Genomic DNA, 18,794 nt, shown 5'->3' on the forward strand with positions numbered 1-18,794 from the left:
GGATAGAACTGGTACTTCCGAGAAATCCAAAAAGGGCTCTAATATTTTTATTATATGAGCTCCAGGAAATGAGTATAAATCATTATTTTGCTGGGCAAAACAGCCAGTTTATTAACAAACAAAGCAAAAACATGTCCACTTTTCATACTGTTATGGTCCGAATTGTGTCCCCTCCCCCAAATTCATAGGTTGAAGCCCTAATTCATAACATGACTGTATCTGGAGACAGGGCCTTTAGAGAGGGAATTAAATGGTGTCATTAAGAGTGGGCACTAACCCAATAGGGCTGGTGTCCTTATATAAGAGGAAGAGACACCAGAAATCGCTTTCTCTTTATATATACACAGAGGAAAGACCACCTGAGGACACGGTAAGAAGACAGTCGTCCAGAGCCAGGAAGGAGGCTTCACCAGAAACCAATGCTGATGGCATCTTGATAGCGAACCTTTAGCCTCCAGAGTGGTGAGAAAATGAACTTTTGTTTAAGCCACCCAGTTATGGTATCTTGTTATGGCAGCCTGAGATGATTACCTCACATGCCTCTATTTAAAACTATTTAGTACTGGAGTTCAATTAAAGCATGACAACATTGAGGACTAAGATCCTTCTCATTGTACTTGTGATTTAATTATGCTCACCTTGGCCTTCCCAGGGCATGTGACTGGAGAAATATGTGTGTGGGGTAGGGGGCAGGGAAACAGGAATTATGGTCAGAGAGTTAGGAAACGTCAGACCCTGTACAACATCATGTGCTAAAATACAACATTTACTAAAGCTTCAACCCAAAAGCTACAAGCAGAAATCACATGTTGATTATCTCATGGGTTAGCCAACACAGGTATACAAGTGAACCTAGACATTTTATGAAGACTCTTTTTAATGACCCATATCAAAGAAACCTGGGTTTGGGGTTAACTCTCAGTTAATTAAAAAACCAACTGAGTAGAATACCTTGTCCTCTAAGAATGATGGTTTCACTTAAGGCACCTTATAAACAGGTACATGAAGGTACTCGATACTAACAGGACAAAAATAACCTGCCAGAACAGATTCCTTAAATGGGAAACTAAGATGAAAAGTCACTTAGTGCCTCAGCACACACAGGTATCCAATACTAAACCTTTATGACCCTCCATTTCTTCAGCTGTGCAGTGGGGACGCCAATCTCTTATTTCATAGGGTTGCTTGGAGGAGTAAATAAAATTAGTTCCAGGTAATGCAGTTAGCTTAATGTTTGCTACGTAGCAGGAGCTTAACAAATGCGAGCTTTTGTCAGTGTGTTTACATCAGCTTTAAGGCATAATTTAGTTATAATAAAATTCACATGTTCTTAAGAATGTATATTTTATGATTTGCTAAAATGAGCACTCCTTAAAAGTCAAAAGAAAGGAGGAAGGAGGGGAAGAAAAGCCTACACAGAACAAGGTAGGCCTCGAATCTATGGATTCAGGAAGAAAAACAAGCCTGGAAGGGGGAACCACCAACCTGGGGCCCACAGATTCATAGATTTCTGTTCTGACGTATGACTAAAACCTGTCAAATTATATTCCTTAATAACCTAGAAAGTTATGACCATTTGGTGTTCATAACTAGAGTGTTCACAGAGTTAAGGGAGGACTCACATTCAATAGTCGGAAGGGAGGCTGCTGTGCAGCACTTAGCAATTCTGCAGAGCTAGGCCTGGGAATGCACCATCCAGTCAACTGGACTTCAGAAACAAAGTATTGTTTTCAAAGCACCTTATTATTTCACCTTAGTTATTCAGTTAACCCTAAGGCACACAGCTATAAGTTACTGCAGCTTGTTGATGTTCAAGAACTAGCTTTTAAGACACATAAATATTTTAGTTCACATATAGATCGTCTATATTCTCATAACCAAAACAGATATATGCCAAATTTCCCCCAAATCTGTTAGACCAGTACAGAAACAAAAGTTATCTTGCTACCAAAAAGCAATAGGTAGGAAAGTAATTAACACACTCACATGGTTCTAAAATCAAACATATAAAATGATACATTAAGAAGTCCTACTTCTGGGGCACCTGGGTGGCTCAGTCAGTTTAAACATCTACCTTTGGCTCAGGTCATGATCCTGGGGTCCTGGGATTGAGCCCCGCCTCTGCCCCTCCCCCCACTCATGCTCTCTCTAGCTCTCTCTCAAATAAATAAAATCCTTTTTTTTTTTTAAAGATTTATTTATTTGACAGAGACAGAGACAGCAAGAGAGGGAACACAAGCAGGGGGAGTGGGAGAGGGAGAAGCAGGCCTCCCGCCAAGCAGGGAGCCCAATGTGGGGTTCGAACCCAGGACCCTGGGATCATGACCTGAGCCGAAGGCAGACGCTTAACGACTGAGCCACCCAGGCGCCCCACAAATAAATAAAATCTTAAAAAAAAAAAAAAAAATCCTACTTCCACTGTCGTCACCTACCTTGCTTTCAGCCACCCGCAACGGGTAACCATTTTCGGCTTCTTATGCACACTTTCTATGCATACTGTATACGAGCAAGCAAATACATCTGATCGTACTCCCCCCATCTCTGCTTTACCACACAAAGTATCATACTATACACATAGCTCTGTATTTTCCTTTTTAACAGCAATACATCTTGGAGTTATTTTCACAGAGATCTTCATTTTTTTTTCTTAAAAGCTATACAATTTCCCATTACGTAAATATTCTAGAAATTAAGTGGTCTCTTGTTTCTGGTCTTTTGTTATTACAATGTTGCAATAATGACCTTGAATATACATCATATCCTATATATCTATAAGATAAAGGCCCAGAAGAGGCTTAGTGATAGAAGGGTATGTGTATTTATAATTCTGATAAACAATGGTTCCTAACTCTTTTTTTTTTCTTAAGAGAGAGATGGGAGGGGGAAGAATCTTAAAAGCAGGCTCCATGCCCAGAGCAGAGCCTGACATGGGGCTTGATCTCATGATCCTGAGATCACGGCCTGAGCCGAAATCAAGAGTCTGATGCTTAACCAACTGAGCCACCCAGATGCCCCTGGTTCTTAACTTTTCTGAGGTTCTGAATCCATTCAAAAATCTGATAAAGATTATGGACTTGGCCCCCTAAAATAATGAACAGATACACACATACACAAAATTTACATACTCTAAGTGGACCCTAGGAGCCCTCACATGAACCACTCTCTAGAGATACTGAAAGAGAAGGTAATTTACAAAGGGGTCTCAGAGCCATAATCTCAAAATTCTGAAAACTTAGAGACTTTACCTTGGTTGATTTCAGCTGCAGAAGGCCCCAAGCTCAAGCTCTTCTTCTGCTGAGCATTTTTAGCAAGTAGTGTGTGCTTGTCATCATTCCCTGTATCCATCTCTGAAATGGTGACAGCCAGAATCCGGCAGAAATTAGCAAGCTGCTGCTGATCAAAATTGGATACTAAAGAACTCAGATTGGGGACTTCATCTAGTCGGATCATTTCCTACAGGAGACACAAATAAAACAATCCCCATGCTCAGTTCATTCAAGACTGGATGCGTCCTTTTTGCTTTCCCCTAAGAATGGGATTTGGTAGCTAAACCACTTAGGTCCAAATCCCAGCTCTGCAAACTGCAGCTGTGTAAACATAAGTAAGTTATGGAACCTCTCTAAGTCTTTGCTCAACTGTCAAATGGGACTAACATACCTTAGAGGACTGCTCTGAGGATTAAACCCTTTGAGCACTACTGTTCTTATTTCTCTCTCTTTGCTCATGTGGCTCATTTTGCCTATTTAAAAAAGAAAAGAAATGCCTACCATGCAAGTTTTATCACTCATAAATTGCCATTCTTGCTACAGATGTTCTCTTTTTAAGAAATAAAATATTTCAAAAAATAAAATAAAATATTTCAAATATAGTTGAAGGCCCCTGTGTATTCCTACCCAGTTGCATTCCCATCTCTCCCACCAGAGGTAATCATTATTTTGAACTGTGTTTATTATTCCCACACGTGTTCTTCTATTTCCATAAAAAAATATGGTAGCAAAGCAAAGGAAACCACCAACAAAACAAAAAGGCAACCTACTGAATGGGAGAAGATATTTTCAAATGATTTATCTGATGAGGGGCTAATCTCCAAAATATAAAGAACTCACACAATTCAACACCACAAATAACCTAATTAAAAATGGGCAGAGGACCTGAATAGACACTTTTCCAAAGAAGACATACAGAAGGCAAACAGACACATGAAAAGATGCTCAACATCACTGATCATCAGGGAAATGCAAATCAAAACCAGTGAGATATCAACTGACACCTGTCAGAATGACTAATCTTAAAAAGACAGGAAATGACAAGCGTCAGAGAGGATATGGAAAAAAGGAACCTTCATGTACTGTTGGTACAAATGTAAACTGGTGTACCCTCTAAGGAAAACAGTTGGAGGTTCCTCGAAAAATTAAAAATAGAAATACCATACGATCCAGTAATTCTACTACTGGGTATTAACCCCAAGAAAACAAAAACGATAATTTGAAAAGATATATGCACCCCTACGTTTATTGCAATGTTATTTACAATAACCAAGTACAGAAGCAATCCAAGTGTTCATCCACAGAGGAATGGATAAAGACATGGTATACATATACAATGGAATATTATTCAGCCATAAAAAATGAGATCTTGCCACCTGCAGCAACATGGAGCTAGAGAGTATAATGCCAAGTGAAATAAGTCAGAGAAAAGACAAAATACTATATGATTTCAACTCATATGTGGAATATACAAAACAAATGAACAAACAAAACAGAGAAAGACTCAAATACAGAGAACTGGTAGTTGTCAGAAGGGAGGGGATGGGGGGGCATGGGCAAAATAGGTCAAGGCGGTTAAGAGTTACAAACTTCCAGTTATAAAATAAATAAGTTGTGGGGATGAAAAGTACAGCATGGGGAATACAGTCAATAATACTGTAATAACAATGTATGGTGACATGATGGTGAGCAGAGCTTAATGTATAAAATCAGTGAATCGCTATGCTGTACATGTTTAAAACATGGTATTGTCCTGTATGCACAGTGTAAATGACACATTATACCTTACTTTTTAGTTAACACTGGAGTTTTTTTTATTTTTTAATTTAGGTCACTTCGGACAAGAGAAAGTTAGTACTTTTTTTTTTTTTTAACATTTAAAGTAGGCTTTAGGCCCAACGTGGGGCTTGAACTCACGACCCCGAGATCAAGAGTCACATGCCCTATCGACTGAGCCAGCCAGGCACCCCTCAACACTGGGATTTAACTACTCTGATAGAAGTAGCTCTAATTCATTCATTTTTCACTGCTTTACTCCACAATGTACTTAACCATACATACATATATATGTATGTATGTTTAGGTGGACTGTAATTTTTCACTATTAAACACTGTTGCAATAACCATTCCTATAGGTGTCTCCCTGTGTATGTGCACACGTAACCAATTATCTAGACTAAGCAATAGCAGACATCTTTTTTTTTACTTTAACAGGAGTATTTCCAAAGTTTTAACATTAACTTTAATGTCTGCTGTAAGTTTTGATATCCTCTATCAAGTTAAGAACTTTCCTTTTATTCCTAGCTTTTACCATGAATGACTATTGAATTTTATGAAATGTTTTTTGTTATTTGGTTATATTCTCATTTTTTTTTTTCTTCTTTAAAATCTGCAAATGTGCATTACATGAGCTTCTCTTCTTTTGAAACATCCTTATATTCCTCAGAAAATACCTACTACCCTTCATCTCACTAATTCACTTCCACTGGACTGGGTATTCTCTATCACTGCACATATCACAACTTCTTGTAATTACCTGTTCCTCCATCTATCTCCAAATAAACTCACACTGTCTTAAGGGCGGAGTGTGTCTTACTTTCCTTCCAGAGTCTCAGCACCTAAGACTTGGTAGCAAGGGCCTCAGTAAATGTGTACTGAACAAGTGAATGATTCCTAGAAGCCCCCATGACCTCCACTCTTATTTCTGGTAATGCAGAACAGGAGCTTGCTGAGGGGGTATTTGGGAATAGCTTCTTCCACCTTTGCCTTCTCCTTCCCCCAGTATACAACAAATGTTAGCTATTATTATTAGAGGAAACTGTAACTTTCAGCTATTATTATTAGAGGAAACTGTAACTTTCAGATAGAGAATACCCAGTCCAGTGGAAGTGAATTAGTGAGATGAAGGGTAGTAGGTATTTTCTGAGGAATATAAGGATGTTTCAAAAGAAGTCCCACACTGGTACCTCCATGCTGAGTGGAGCCTGCTTAAGATTCTTTCTTTCTCTCTCCCTCTGTCCCTCCCCTGCTCGCACTCTCTAAAAAAAATAAAAAAGATACTATATACAGTCTTCTGCAACTGACTTCTATCAATTTCTACGATTTTGCTGTGTTGTTGCCTATAGCAATAGCTTATTCACTTCCACAACTCTGTAATGTTCATTGTGTGAACAGAGAAAATTTATCCATTCTCCTGTAGATGGATCATAGATTTGGTTTCAGTTCTTAACTCTGAAACAATACTATGAACATTCTTATGTGTTTTTTGATGTACATGTACAGAAGTTTTTCTGGAGTGATGGCTTCCAAACCATTCTGACAATGTCCAAGAATAAGAAAAAATTTCCATCACAACCCAATAAAACATACATAGGTGAATATATAAATATGTAACACAAACTTAAACAATACCCTCACATGACTCACACACTTGGATCTTTTCTTTTTAGCTGGTACACCCAATGAATGAATTGATTTCACAACCTGTTGGCTTTGATGTAGGGTTTTCATTTCTAAGAACTACTGTTCCAGGATTGAATTTATCCATGAGCATGCCTGGGCATAGGCTATAAGATGACCCAGGCACAAGAATGATGCCTCAACCCTCAGGTGCTGGGTCACGGGGTATGCACATATTCAAACCAGAAAACAAAGAAAGATAAACAGATTCTACAGAAACAAAAAGGTATCAGCAGTACATAAGTGATTCCAATAATACACATTCTCGGGGTGCCTGGGTGGTTCACTTGGTTAAGCACCCAACTCTGGATCTCAGCTCTTTGATTTCAGGACTGTGAGTTCAAGCCCCACCTTGGGACTCTACGCTGAGCATGGAGCCTACTTAAAAAAAAAAGCCAAAGAAAGAAAGACCAATGATAATATTTTCACCAACATTTGCTCTCTCTTTCACTGTGGTCTTAATTTACATTTCCCTGATCATCAATGAAGTTAAACATGTTCTATTTATGGATTATTTGTTTCTCTTCTGTAAAATGTTTATATCATTGCCCCTCCCCCTGCCCCACCTTTCTTTACCGGGTTGTCTTTTTCTTGCTGATTTGTAAGAACTCTTGATAAATTCTGAATACCAATCCTTTGTTAGTTACATGGGTTACATATATCATTTGTGGCTTGGGTTCCCACTTTCTTTATGGTGTCTATTCCCCTTTCAAACTGCACCAAGGTAAACATGTCTAGCAGAACTCATCACTATTTTTGGTAACACACAAAAAAATGAGCATGTCAGGGCACGAGGGACAAGCAGGAAAAGATAGGAAGGAGCAATCCTAGACTCCTGAGCTCAGACTGCCAGGGAGTCTGGTGTTTCTGCCCTGGGAGCCCCCTTTCACACACTGGCTGGAGCATACAATTACTGGAAAAATAACAAAGCCTTTTTATCAAACGGTACAAAGAGTCTGTCTGGGACCCGCACACATCTCCAGTGTGTTCTTATAGACAATGGACCACTTGTGCATCTTCTGCCTCTGCATCACAAGCAGGGCCCGGGGAAAATGCAGCAGAAAGACAGAAATGAAAGCTGGGGTAACCACAATGCACATGGGTAGCCTTTTCCCTGCAACAGCAACTCTTAAGAATCTGCTCCTGCCTCCTCAGTAGTAAGAGGAAGAAATCTGCCAGCCTGCAACCAACATGGAGGTGTGGAACAAAGACTGCGGAAGGAAGCTCCACATCCTCACAAGCATTATGCAAAAATCTAATAGAGTGATTATCTAGCAGAGATCTATAGATGTGTTTTTTGGGGTAAGTTCTTGTTGATAATTTTTTAATTTAGTGTTTGATTTCAATCACAGTTGTTTGGTTTTTTTTTCTTTTTTTTTTTGTAAGTGAGCTCTTCACCCAACATGGGGCTTGAACTCACAACCCTGAGATCAAGAGTCCTATGCTCCAGTGACTGAGCCAACCAGGCACTCCTTTGTGTCTTTTTTTAAAGCATATTCTGGATCTTTTCAATGTCCATCTTATGACCAAGTGGCAGGATGTCAGTGTTCACATCTGTGTCCTCTATGCTGGTATCAATTAAACTTTAACTGTTGGAAGACTAATGAGAATAAACAGAAGTGGACTTAATAAGTAAAAGTCGAACATCACTACCCAGGGGAACATATCCGAATGAAGGAAGGTTTCACAACATTCAAATAAAGAAAAACGGTAGGAAAATGAAGTCATCACAGAGCATACAGCAGTGGTGAGGGGCAAACTGATTTCGACAAAGTAACATTAGCCATCACATTAAATTCACCAAGTCAATCTGAACTTTTGAATCTTATCATTAGATTGATTTCAATTTATATACTGGTTTAGGTTTTATTATCATTTAAAAATCATCAGAAGGAGTATGACCTAGTTTTGTACTTGAATATATTTAAGTAAAAAAAAAAGTTAACACTAGCAATATGGAAGAACTTTCTTTTAAAAGAGCTCTGCACATCATTCAGGTCTGAGAATCCAATTGTCTGAGACACCCTCCCCCATCAGGTCACCCATCTGCTAGAAAACATAGCTCACCTTTTTAACACCCAAAATATCTTCAATGAGGGTTGCTGTTTGTAAGAATGTTTTCTTACTCGTCATCAATGTAAACAGGAAGATCACAAAGTCATTCTTTTCTGCCAAACGCTTTGTAACTCCTTCCGTCTATCACAAGGGAAAAGGAGAGAAAAGGCAAAATAGGTTATAATCACAAAATAAAAAGTGAAAAGCAACGTATCCCCCTTCTAGAAACTGGAAAAGCAATTCCAAGCTACATCAGGAATTCTTGGCAAAGGCCTTAAATCACTAAAACTACACACAAAACATTGTGTGCAAATGCATTTTGAGGGGAGGGGTTTTTTCATGGTAGGTTCATCATCGGTTCTTGACCTAGTATCTATCTGCCTAGTAACTAAATGAGGAGCTACAAACTAGCATCCAGTAGGCCAAGTTTTATTTGGCCAGCAGTACATTTTAAATTTGGAACGTAAATGTCTTTAGGCAGGACCTGCTTACTCCAGGTCAGCCACAATCTGTACAAGTTTCCACCCCAAAGCAGGCTCGGTCAGACATTTCTTGGTTTCTGCCTAATCCCTGGAATTAAGCCAGATCAGCAAAGAATTGGACCATATCATCCTGTGTTCTTTACATTTTTCTTCCTTCCTTCCTTTCATGAACTGTGTTTTGCTGGAATATTATTGATTAACATTAGGTGTCATTAATAACAAACAACCTCATAAAACTAATGACCATATGGAAGTTGCCAATGATGGAGTCATTACATCATACACATGTCAGCTTTTAAAATAAGGACAAGTTCTTACTGACCTTAACTGCAAGAGTAGCTGTGTGTTAGCTGAACAGTTAGTTTACTTTTACCTTATTGGTCTGTTTGTACCTATCCGTCCACTAGCTACACGTGGCTACTGAGCACCTGAACCGTGGCAAGTCTGAACTCAGATGTGCTCCAGGTATAAAAAAAAACACACTGGATTTTGAAAGCTTAGTACAAAAAAGGAGGTAAATACCCATTAATAATTACTTACATTATTTACATGTTGGAATAATCTTGATATACTACGCTAAATAAAATATTATTAAAATTAACCTCACCTATTTCTTCCTACTTTTCTTCCTTTCTAAAAAAATGTGACTATAAGGAAATTTAAAATAATTTAAGTGACTCATGCTGGATTCCTGTTGCATGGGACTGTTACAGATGCTGAACTGTATTAAGTGCTAAAACTTACTTCCCTATTTGTGTTGGTTGGTAAGAAGCTTAAACCCAAATTTGTGCCCCATCCAGACGACAGATGATTTTTTGGTCAGCCCAATTCCCGCATATATGTTATACCCTCACCTTGTTCTACACTTTTCTTTCTTACCTACTTCTAAGTTTATGATTTATGATCTTGGAAGATTTTACATATCACTACAAGAATGCCTGAAATCTCTTCCTGAGTGCAGCAAGAAATGAAATGGAATTAAATGTTCCATTGTATTTTCATAACATATAGGTTTCACTTCTATAGGAGCATTTGTTTCATTCTGGCGAGTATTATGGTTCACTGCATACAAGTGACAACATAAGTTCCTAAAAGACAGGTACTGTGTCTTACAAAAACTAGCACTTGTATATTGCTTTACAAAGTGCTTTCACATCTATCATCCCACTTAGTCCTCACAAGCCTACGATGCTAGTAAGATTACTGGCTGCACTCTACAGATAAGAAACTAAAGCTCAGGAAGGTGAATTAATAAGCACTGCGCCAGGAGCCAGAACTCCAAATCCAGTTCTAGCACTAAGTGCAAGGCTTTTTCCTTTCTACCAAATTGCTGTTTTATTCACCATTCTTTCCTTTTCAGAGGTCAACCAAGCAGAGTCTCCTGCTTAATACATTGGTGGGGCTTCTGGTTCCGCTTTTGTTTTCTAACAAGGAAAATGAAGGAACAGAAATAGTATCTTAAAGGTTACACCCACTCTTCCAGTGTATGTCTCCACTTGATAAATGATTGGTCAGTGTCTGCTCCAGGGCTAAAGGAGATCACTACCTGCTGGAGCAGCCCTGACTCAACAATTTCTATGAAATTCTGCCTCCGCACAATTTCCACCTGCTGGTCCTGGTTCTCAGGCCCACATAAGTAAGTCCAATCCCCACATGTCTGAGGATAGCTCTCATGTCCACCACCCCCACTTGAACTTTCCCCTCTCAAGCACTGCAGATGTGGTGGGGACATAACTGGGGCCCCAAGGGCAGGCATACTTACACAGACACACGTATTATACAGGATGCTCAAACAGTCCTTGGACATTTCATCACTTACTGAAAGTAAAGGGGGAATAATTGGTTATTTTTCTCACTGAAAAGATGGAATAGAATTAAATTTTTTGAACCTAAGAACTATTCCTCACAATCCCTTCCAAGATGATTATTTTCTTTTAGCATACCTCTTTCCAGTCCTTGCTTACCAAAGATTTTCATGATGCCCATCAGAACCTATAAACCAATTTGTATACTGATTTTTGGTTTGATGGAGTAGCCATTTTCTTCTTAAGCTCCATAGTCTTCATACTTTCAACCTATTGTGGTGTCATCTCTTAATAGCCATGTTCCCTTTGTAGTTTGCTTAGAATATTTCCGGGGGATTTTTGTTTTTTAATAAAATAGACTAAAAACAAACAATTTAATATATGTATGTGTAGCCTTTTTCTGCTTGTGTTATCGGTTCCTCAAGAAACACTTCCAAAAGCAGAACTGCTAGAATCCAAAGTATAAGCTTCCTGATTCCATGTTATAAATTTCCACAGAAGGTTCTACTAGCAGCAAATAAGGGTATCATTTTTACTAAAGACTTACAAGTGTGTTTTTGTTTTGCTTTTTGTTATTTCTGTTGGGGAAATGTCTTTTAATGCCTGACCTATTAACTCCAACAAAGAACTAGCTATTTCTCTGTGAGCAGGAATGGGGAATACAACAAAAAGGAAACAATTTTTATGACCCCTGAGCCTGGAGAGGATAAAACTGAGTATGAACCATCAACAAAGTGTTTTTGCTCGGTATTACTTTTATTTTTAAAAACTATTTCCATTCATTCCTATGTTGCCACAAACTCTAAAATGTTAGGTCTCCCTCTGAGATATCAATGGGCAGCCCTGCCAAACTAGCCTGACCAGAAGGGTTATCTGATATAATCTGGAGACAATGCAGATATCCCATATCCTTTATCACTACCTTTCAACCTGTGGGGGCTTTTTTGTTTATCTCATGACTTCAGAGCAGTTTGGAATACCAGACCAGGGCATCTCTGCATTTCTAGACCTTTCATTTTCAAAAGGAATTGCAATTCACTCATTCATCAAATATTTATTCACCATCTACTCTAGAGCAGATAAAGAATACACAGTGGTTAACAAAAAAAATAAAATAAAAAAAGACAGTCTCTAAACCCAGTAGGAGGAAGAGAGAACAAATACACCACAAGTAATTACAAGATGCTACTTGCTGGGGCGCCTGGGTGGCTCAGTCGGTTAAGCATCTGCCTTCGGCTCAGGTCATGATCCCAGGGTCCTGGGATCGAGCCCCACATCAGGCAGGGAGCCTGCTTCTCCCTTCTCCCACTCCCCCCTACTTGTGTTCCCTCTCTCGCTCTCTCTCTGTCAAATAAAAAAAAAAAAAAGATGCTACTTGCTATCATTGCAGACAGAGAACACGAAGAACGAATTTAGATAGAGTACAAAGGTGAGACATCAAAGACAAATATGAAACTTCTTACATTGCTGCACATACAAATGAGGCCTTACAATATGATGTTTGAGTTAAGGGGGTAGATTTTTTTCAATTAAAAAAAATATGTATTTTGGGGCGCCTGGGTGGCTCAGTCGTTAAGCGTCTGCCTTCGGCTCAGGTCGTGATCCCGGGGTCCTGGGATCAAGCCTTACATCGGGATCCCTGCTCCGCGGGGAAGCCTGCTTCTCCCTCTCCTACTCCCCCTGCTTGTGATCCCTCTCTCGCTATGTCTCTGTCAAATAAATAAATAAAATCTTTTTTTTAAAGATTTTATTTATTTGAGAGAGAGAGAGAGAGAGAAACAGCATGAGAGGGAAGAGGGTCAGAGGGAGAAGCAGGGTCCCCGCTGAGCCGGGAGCCTGATGTGGGACTCGATCCCAGGACTCCGGGATCATGACTTGAGCCGAAGGCAGTCGCTTAACCAACTGAGCCACCCAGGTGCCCATAAATAAATAAAATCTTTAAAAAAAAAAAAATATATATATATGTATTTTTCCTTTTGCCTCATTGCATCTGAGACAGCAAGATGGGTCCCCAGCATCTCTCCTGGAGCCATCCTAGGAAGTCTGCCCAGGGTTCTCCTTCTTGCCACCTATGCTCAAACTGGTACAGTCTGATCAGGAAATATAGCCTCAATATAGGACACCAGTATTTCTATCAGTACACGAAGGATATAGGCTTCATTTAGTTGGATTAAGTAAACTTCTTTGAATGGGTCATCCAAGATACCTACCTTAATGCTAGCTCATTGTATATAAAATAAAAATACTTCAATTAAAAAAAATATGTATGTGATGTTTGTAGAAGGGCATTCATCAAATGTTAAAAGTGATTTCTAGCACGTATGTATGTATGTATTTTTGTGACCTCTGGCTTGTGCCAGAGTGCTCTTACTTTTTTTCCTTAATTAAATACTGAATTCCTAAAAATAGTATTTGTAACATGTATAAGTTATAAGAAGGAATAATAGAATAATACCCATAGACCCATCACCCAACTTAAGAAATAACGTGCTACCAAAACACTTTGACTTTTAACCTTTACCATTTCTGGTAATGACTAAACTTTTTACCGAGAGCACATATCACCCTTACAACAACAAAAAATGAATGTATACTTTTTAAAATCAAACAAATGATCTTACCAGGTTACTACTCGTTACTCCCTCAATTAACTAGATAGGAGAAATAAGAATTTCCAGAGAAAACACAAAAGCTGGGCCCACGGACTATTAGAAACTACAACGATGCAATTCTTTTAGCCCAGTGGCTTTCACACTTTTTCGTTTAAAGCCCCAGATCTGTATTTCTACCCAGTACAAAATGAAGAAAGAGAGCTCTTAGGTGGGGAAGGAGAGTGCATGCTGCCCCTGAACGGAAGGCAGATCCTCACTGTTGAGCTAGGAGGGAAAACAAGAGAGGCCCCTAGAACCACATATCAGCAAGCTGGGAAAGGAGGACCAGTGGCTCACAAGTATACTTACTTTTCAGTTTCTGTCCCCGGATAGAGATTGTAGGCCTCATAAGAATTTCTACAAGGAGCTACATATTTAAAAAAAAAAAAAAAAAGTTAACAATGAAAGAGAAGAAAATTGGGTAAAATCTTCAAAATTAACTCCAAGCACAACTTATAAAACAATCTTTGCCATGACAACTGATGACCCAAATATCTGTCATAGTACTGAAAGGCCCTCTGGTTCCCAACACAGCCAGAAGGCGGTGAGGCTCGCGGGAATGAGCACTGTACCAAGGGCCCGGAAACCGCAGTCACAGCTCAGCCACCTAGTCCCCATATCAACTTGGGCAAGTCAATGTCCTTCCATGGCCTTAGCTTTCTCATTTAAAAAAAAAATAAGCATGTTGGACTAGATAATCTCTGGGATCCAATGTGGCTTTAATATTTTAAAAGCTATAGTACAGGGGCGCCTGGGTGGCTCAGTCGTTAAGCGTCTGCCTTCGGCTCAGGTCATGATCCCAGGGCCCTGGGATGGAGCCCTGCACCGGACTCCCTGCTCGGCGGGAAGCCTGCTTCTCCCTCTCCCACTCTCCCTGCTTGTGTTCCCTCTCTTGCTGTGTCTCTGTCAAATAAATAAATAAAATCTTTAAAAAATAAAAGCTATAGAACATTATCATGAGGATTCCTCTTTTGCTTTAAGAACATTTATGTTCTTTTACAGACATAAGTTAATTAAACGGCATCTCAAAAGATACACGTAAAGACCGTTAATACAGATTTCTATGGGGAATGGGGATGATATGCATTTTTCATTTTACATAAACACAATTTTTGCTTAAACTCTTTACAATAAGCATGCATTTAAAAGCCCATTCTGTTGAGACAAATGACAGTTTATTATGAGAAAAGGGTCATCAGGAAGATATAACAATTATAAATACATGGACCTAACAACAAAGCCTCAAAGTACGTAAAACAAAAGCTGACAGAACTGAAGTAAACAGACAATTCAAAAATAACAGACACTTCAATATCCCACCTTTAATAATGGACAGACAACTAAGCATCACCAAAGAAATAGGAAGACTTGAACATTAGAAACCAACAAGCTCTAAGAGACATCTATAGAACATTTTGCCTAGCAACAGAATACACATTCAACTCAAGCACACGTGGAATATTCTCCAGGATAAATCACATATTAGACCATAAAACAAGCCTCATAAATTAAAAGGCACTGAGATTACCAAAGCATATTATCTGATCACAATGAAATGAAATTAAAAATTAATAACAGAAAGAAATTTGGGGGGCGCCTGGGTGGCTCAGATGGTTAAGCGTCTGCCTTCGGCTCAGGTCACGATCCCAGGGTCCTGGGATCGAGCCACACATCGGGCTCCTGGCTCAGCAGGGAGCCTGCTTCTCCCTCTGCCTCTCTCCCTGCTCATGCGCTCTCTCTCTCTCTCTCTCTCTGTGTCTCTGTGTCTCAAATGAATAAATAAAAAATCTTAAAAAAAATTTATAAAAAAAAAATAAAAAAAAAAAAGAAAGAAATTTGGGAAATTCACCAATGTGGATAATTAAAAAACAAATCCTAATTAATCAATGAGTCAAAGAAGAAATCACAAGGAAAACTGGAAAATACTTTGAGATAGATGAATACAGTAAAACTTATGATATAGCTAAAGCAGTGTTTAGAAGGAAATTTATAGATCTGTAAATGCCTAGCCTTAAAAAAAAAAAAAAAAACAAAAAAGAATTATCTCAAACCAGTAACCTAATCTTCCATATTGAGACACTGGAAAAAGAGGTACAAACCCAAAGCAAGCAGAAAAAAGGAAAAAATAAGAATTAGAGTAAAAACTAATTTAGTAAATCAACTGTATCACCACTGACCTTACAGAGAACAAAAATTACCTTCCTTCTGATGGACACTTTTAACACTACTATATATGAAGCTACACTAAGCATATTCATATACAAAGTTTCATCTCATTTTGACTTATGTCTTCATGAGAGATTTACAGAAATGTAAGCAAGGCAAAATGGGTAATGATCTTTAAGATTTAAGGCATACTACACAGTTTTCAAAAGAGATGCCTCACTTCTCACAATCATCCAAAGGCACAGGATGCTCAACCACACAGAATATCAATGAATAAATGAAAAGTTCTTGAATGCCAAGCTATGGATTACACCTGGCCCACAGACATTTCATTTGGTCCACACCTACTGAAAAGCTGGGAGATTTTACATAAGAATCTAGATTTCCCACATCCCCTAGGGCAACCGCAATTAACAGGCATTAAAGAGTCATTTCCCCATAATAGGGGCCACACTCTCCACTTCTCCACAGTCCCTGCAGGCATTTAATTTACACACATCATCTGACTTGGGCCTCCTTCGCTCCAGTGAGTTACCTACCTGACCCTGTAACGCATCTGACTTTACAAACTCTAGGATATAGGATACACTTTTCACTGTCACGTCAGGGTTGACAAAGGAGTGGTCTAACCAGCAGCACTCCCAATTACTCCAATTCAGCTGAGCTTTGGGCAGCATACCGAGGAGAGGCTTACTTCGGGGCCTTGCTAGTGACTGGCAGGGGAAGAAATAAAGAGCTCGGTCTCAAAAATACTTTCAGGACCAAGACGACAAGGGAATTCAACAAGAACAAATGCACCCAAGTTACGGTAAGTGAAGAGTAAAAGGACCCAAGCAAAAGCTCTATTTATGAACAGAATGAAGTTCCTGGAGAAGTTAATCTTCTCCAAAGCAGACCAAAACCTCACAAAATCAAGAAACTTTGATGCAAAGATGTCCGTGATAGGCACCTGCAACAGAAAACCACATTTTCAGGGCGCCTGGGTGGCTCAGTCGTTAAGCATCTGCCTTCAGCTCAGGTCATGATCCCAGAGTCCTGGGACAGAGCCCCACCTTGGCCTCCCTGCTTGGCGGGAAGCCTGCTTCTCCCTCTCCCACTCCCCCTGCTTGTGTTCCCTCTCTCGCTGTCTCTGTCTCTGCCAAATAAATAAATAAAATCTTTAAAAAAAAAAAAAAAAGAAAGAAAACCACATTTTCATTGCCAACAGACATCAGGTAAGAGATCCACATTATTCTTCTTTCCTCCCATAAATACACTGGTTTCTATTTAATAAATTCCTTGATGAACAATTCAGAAGTGAAGGGCCCCCCAAGCTGGCCATTAAGTCCACGCTACAGGACTACTGGAGCTGCTGAGGAGAGGCAATGCTGAGCAACAATTAGGGAATAAAGGCTAAGGCTGATGCTATGGATGCAAATGTGTAACAATCTTGACTTTCAGGGCAAATGGCATCTTTAAGGAAATGGTTTTTAAATTGCAATATAACATACTGACACAGCAGAGTATAAACCATAAACATACAGCTCCAGTTTTTATAAAGTGAACATCATTCCTGTACAATCACCACCCAGATCAAGATACTAAGTAACCAGACACCCAGGGAGTAAGGAGAGATATCTGGGGTGGGGAGGGGAGTAGGATCCCAGTCCCTCACTCAGTACATGGTGCAAAAATTTTAACGTATGTGATAAAAACTTTAAAACATTACAAAGAAATATAGACACAGTTTATAATCCAACAGTGGGAAAAGCAAGAAACAAAACTCTGAAGCCATAAAAGGAAAGACTGAGCAATCTGATAACCTAAAAAGTAAACCCCCCTACATTTAAAAGTATCATAAACAAAGTCAAAATTCATTTCTCAAACTTGGGAAAAAAATACAACACACATAACAAAGGACCTTTAAAAACTGAGTAATCACAAAGTGCTACAGTCTAAATGTTTGTGTCCTCCCAAAATTCACATTAAATCCTAATGCCAAGTGTGATAGCATTAGGCAGTGGGGCCTTTGGAAGCTGATTAGATTCGGAGGGCAGAGCCCTCCTAAATGGGATTATGTCCTTCTAAAAGAGGCTCCTGAGAGAGCCCTAGCCCCTCACACTACATGAGGACACAGGGAGAGGCCAGCAGTCTGCAACCTGGAAGAGGGCCTTCACCAGACATCAAATCTGCCAGTTGTCATGACTGTGGAACTCCCAGCCTCCAGAACTATGAGAGAGAAATAGATCTGTTGCTTATAAGTTACCCAGTCTGACAGTCCATTATGGCAGCCCAAACAACGAAGACAGAAAATCAGTAAGAGAAAGACCCAATAATCAAATAGAAAAGGATGCAAAAGCTACAAAGAGATAACTGGCAGAAAAGGAACTACTTATAAACACATGAAAAGATATTCAATCCCACTGATAGAAGAATGCAAATTTTAAAAACTATGAAGAGAATATATAAAGTACTCTTAGAACGCATAATAAGACAACCCAATTAAAAAACGGGAAAGGGAGGGGTGCCTAGGTGGCTCATTCAGTTAAGTGGCCAACTTTGATTTGGGCTCAGGTCGTGATCTCAGGGTTGTGAAATCAAGCTCCTGTCAGGCTCCGCGCTCAGCAGGGAGTCTGCTTGAAGAGTCTCTCTCTCTCTCTCTCTCTACCCCTCCCCCACCATGAGGTATGAGCACTCTTCTAAAATAAATAAATAAATCTTAACAAAAAATACGAAAAGGAGATATTTTCCAAGGAAGACATAGAGATGACCTATAAGCACATAAAAAGATGCTCAACACCATTAGCCATAAGACAATACACATCAAAAGCACAGTGAGACACCACTTCACACCCAGGAGGATGGCTATAACCAAAAACACAGATAACAACAGATGTTGACAAGGATGTGGAAAAATTAGCACCTGCATAC

The 18,794-nt window shown here is 39.3% G+C and overlaps 1 protein-coding gene across 1 annotated transcript in view; it reads right to left on the bottom strand.

Annotated features, from left to right (window-relative positions):
• The window catches only part of LOC113937106 (transient receptor potential cation channel subfamily C member 4 associated protein), a 68,581-nt gene that overhangs the window by 31,407 nt on the left and 18,380 nt on the right, over positions 1-18,794 (bottom strand). Inside the window, 4 exon segments of the mRNA XM_027620802.2 lie at positions 3,246-3,453; positions 8,793-8,921; positions 11,025-11,080; positions 14,028-14,085. Of these exon segments, the coding sequence (XP_027476603.1) occupies positions 3,246-3,453; positions 8,793-8,921; positions 11,025-11,080; positions 14,028-14,085 (451 nt within the window).

Source organism: Zalophus californianus, chromosome 8 (genome assembly GCF_009762305.2).
Source record: "Zalophus californianus isolate mZalCal1 chromosome 8, mZalCal1.pri.v2, whole genome shotgun sequence".
In the NCBI taxonomy this organism is placed as follows: Eukaryota; Metazoa; Chordata; class Mammalia; order Carnivora; family Otariidae; genus Zalophus; species Zalophus californianus.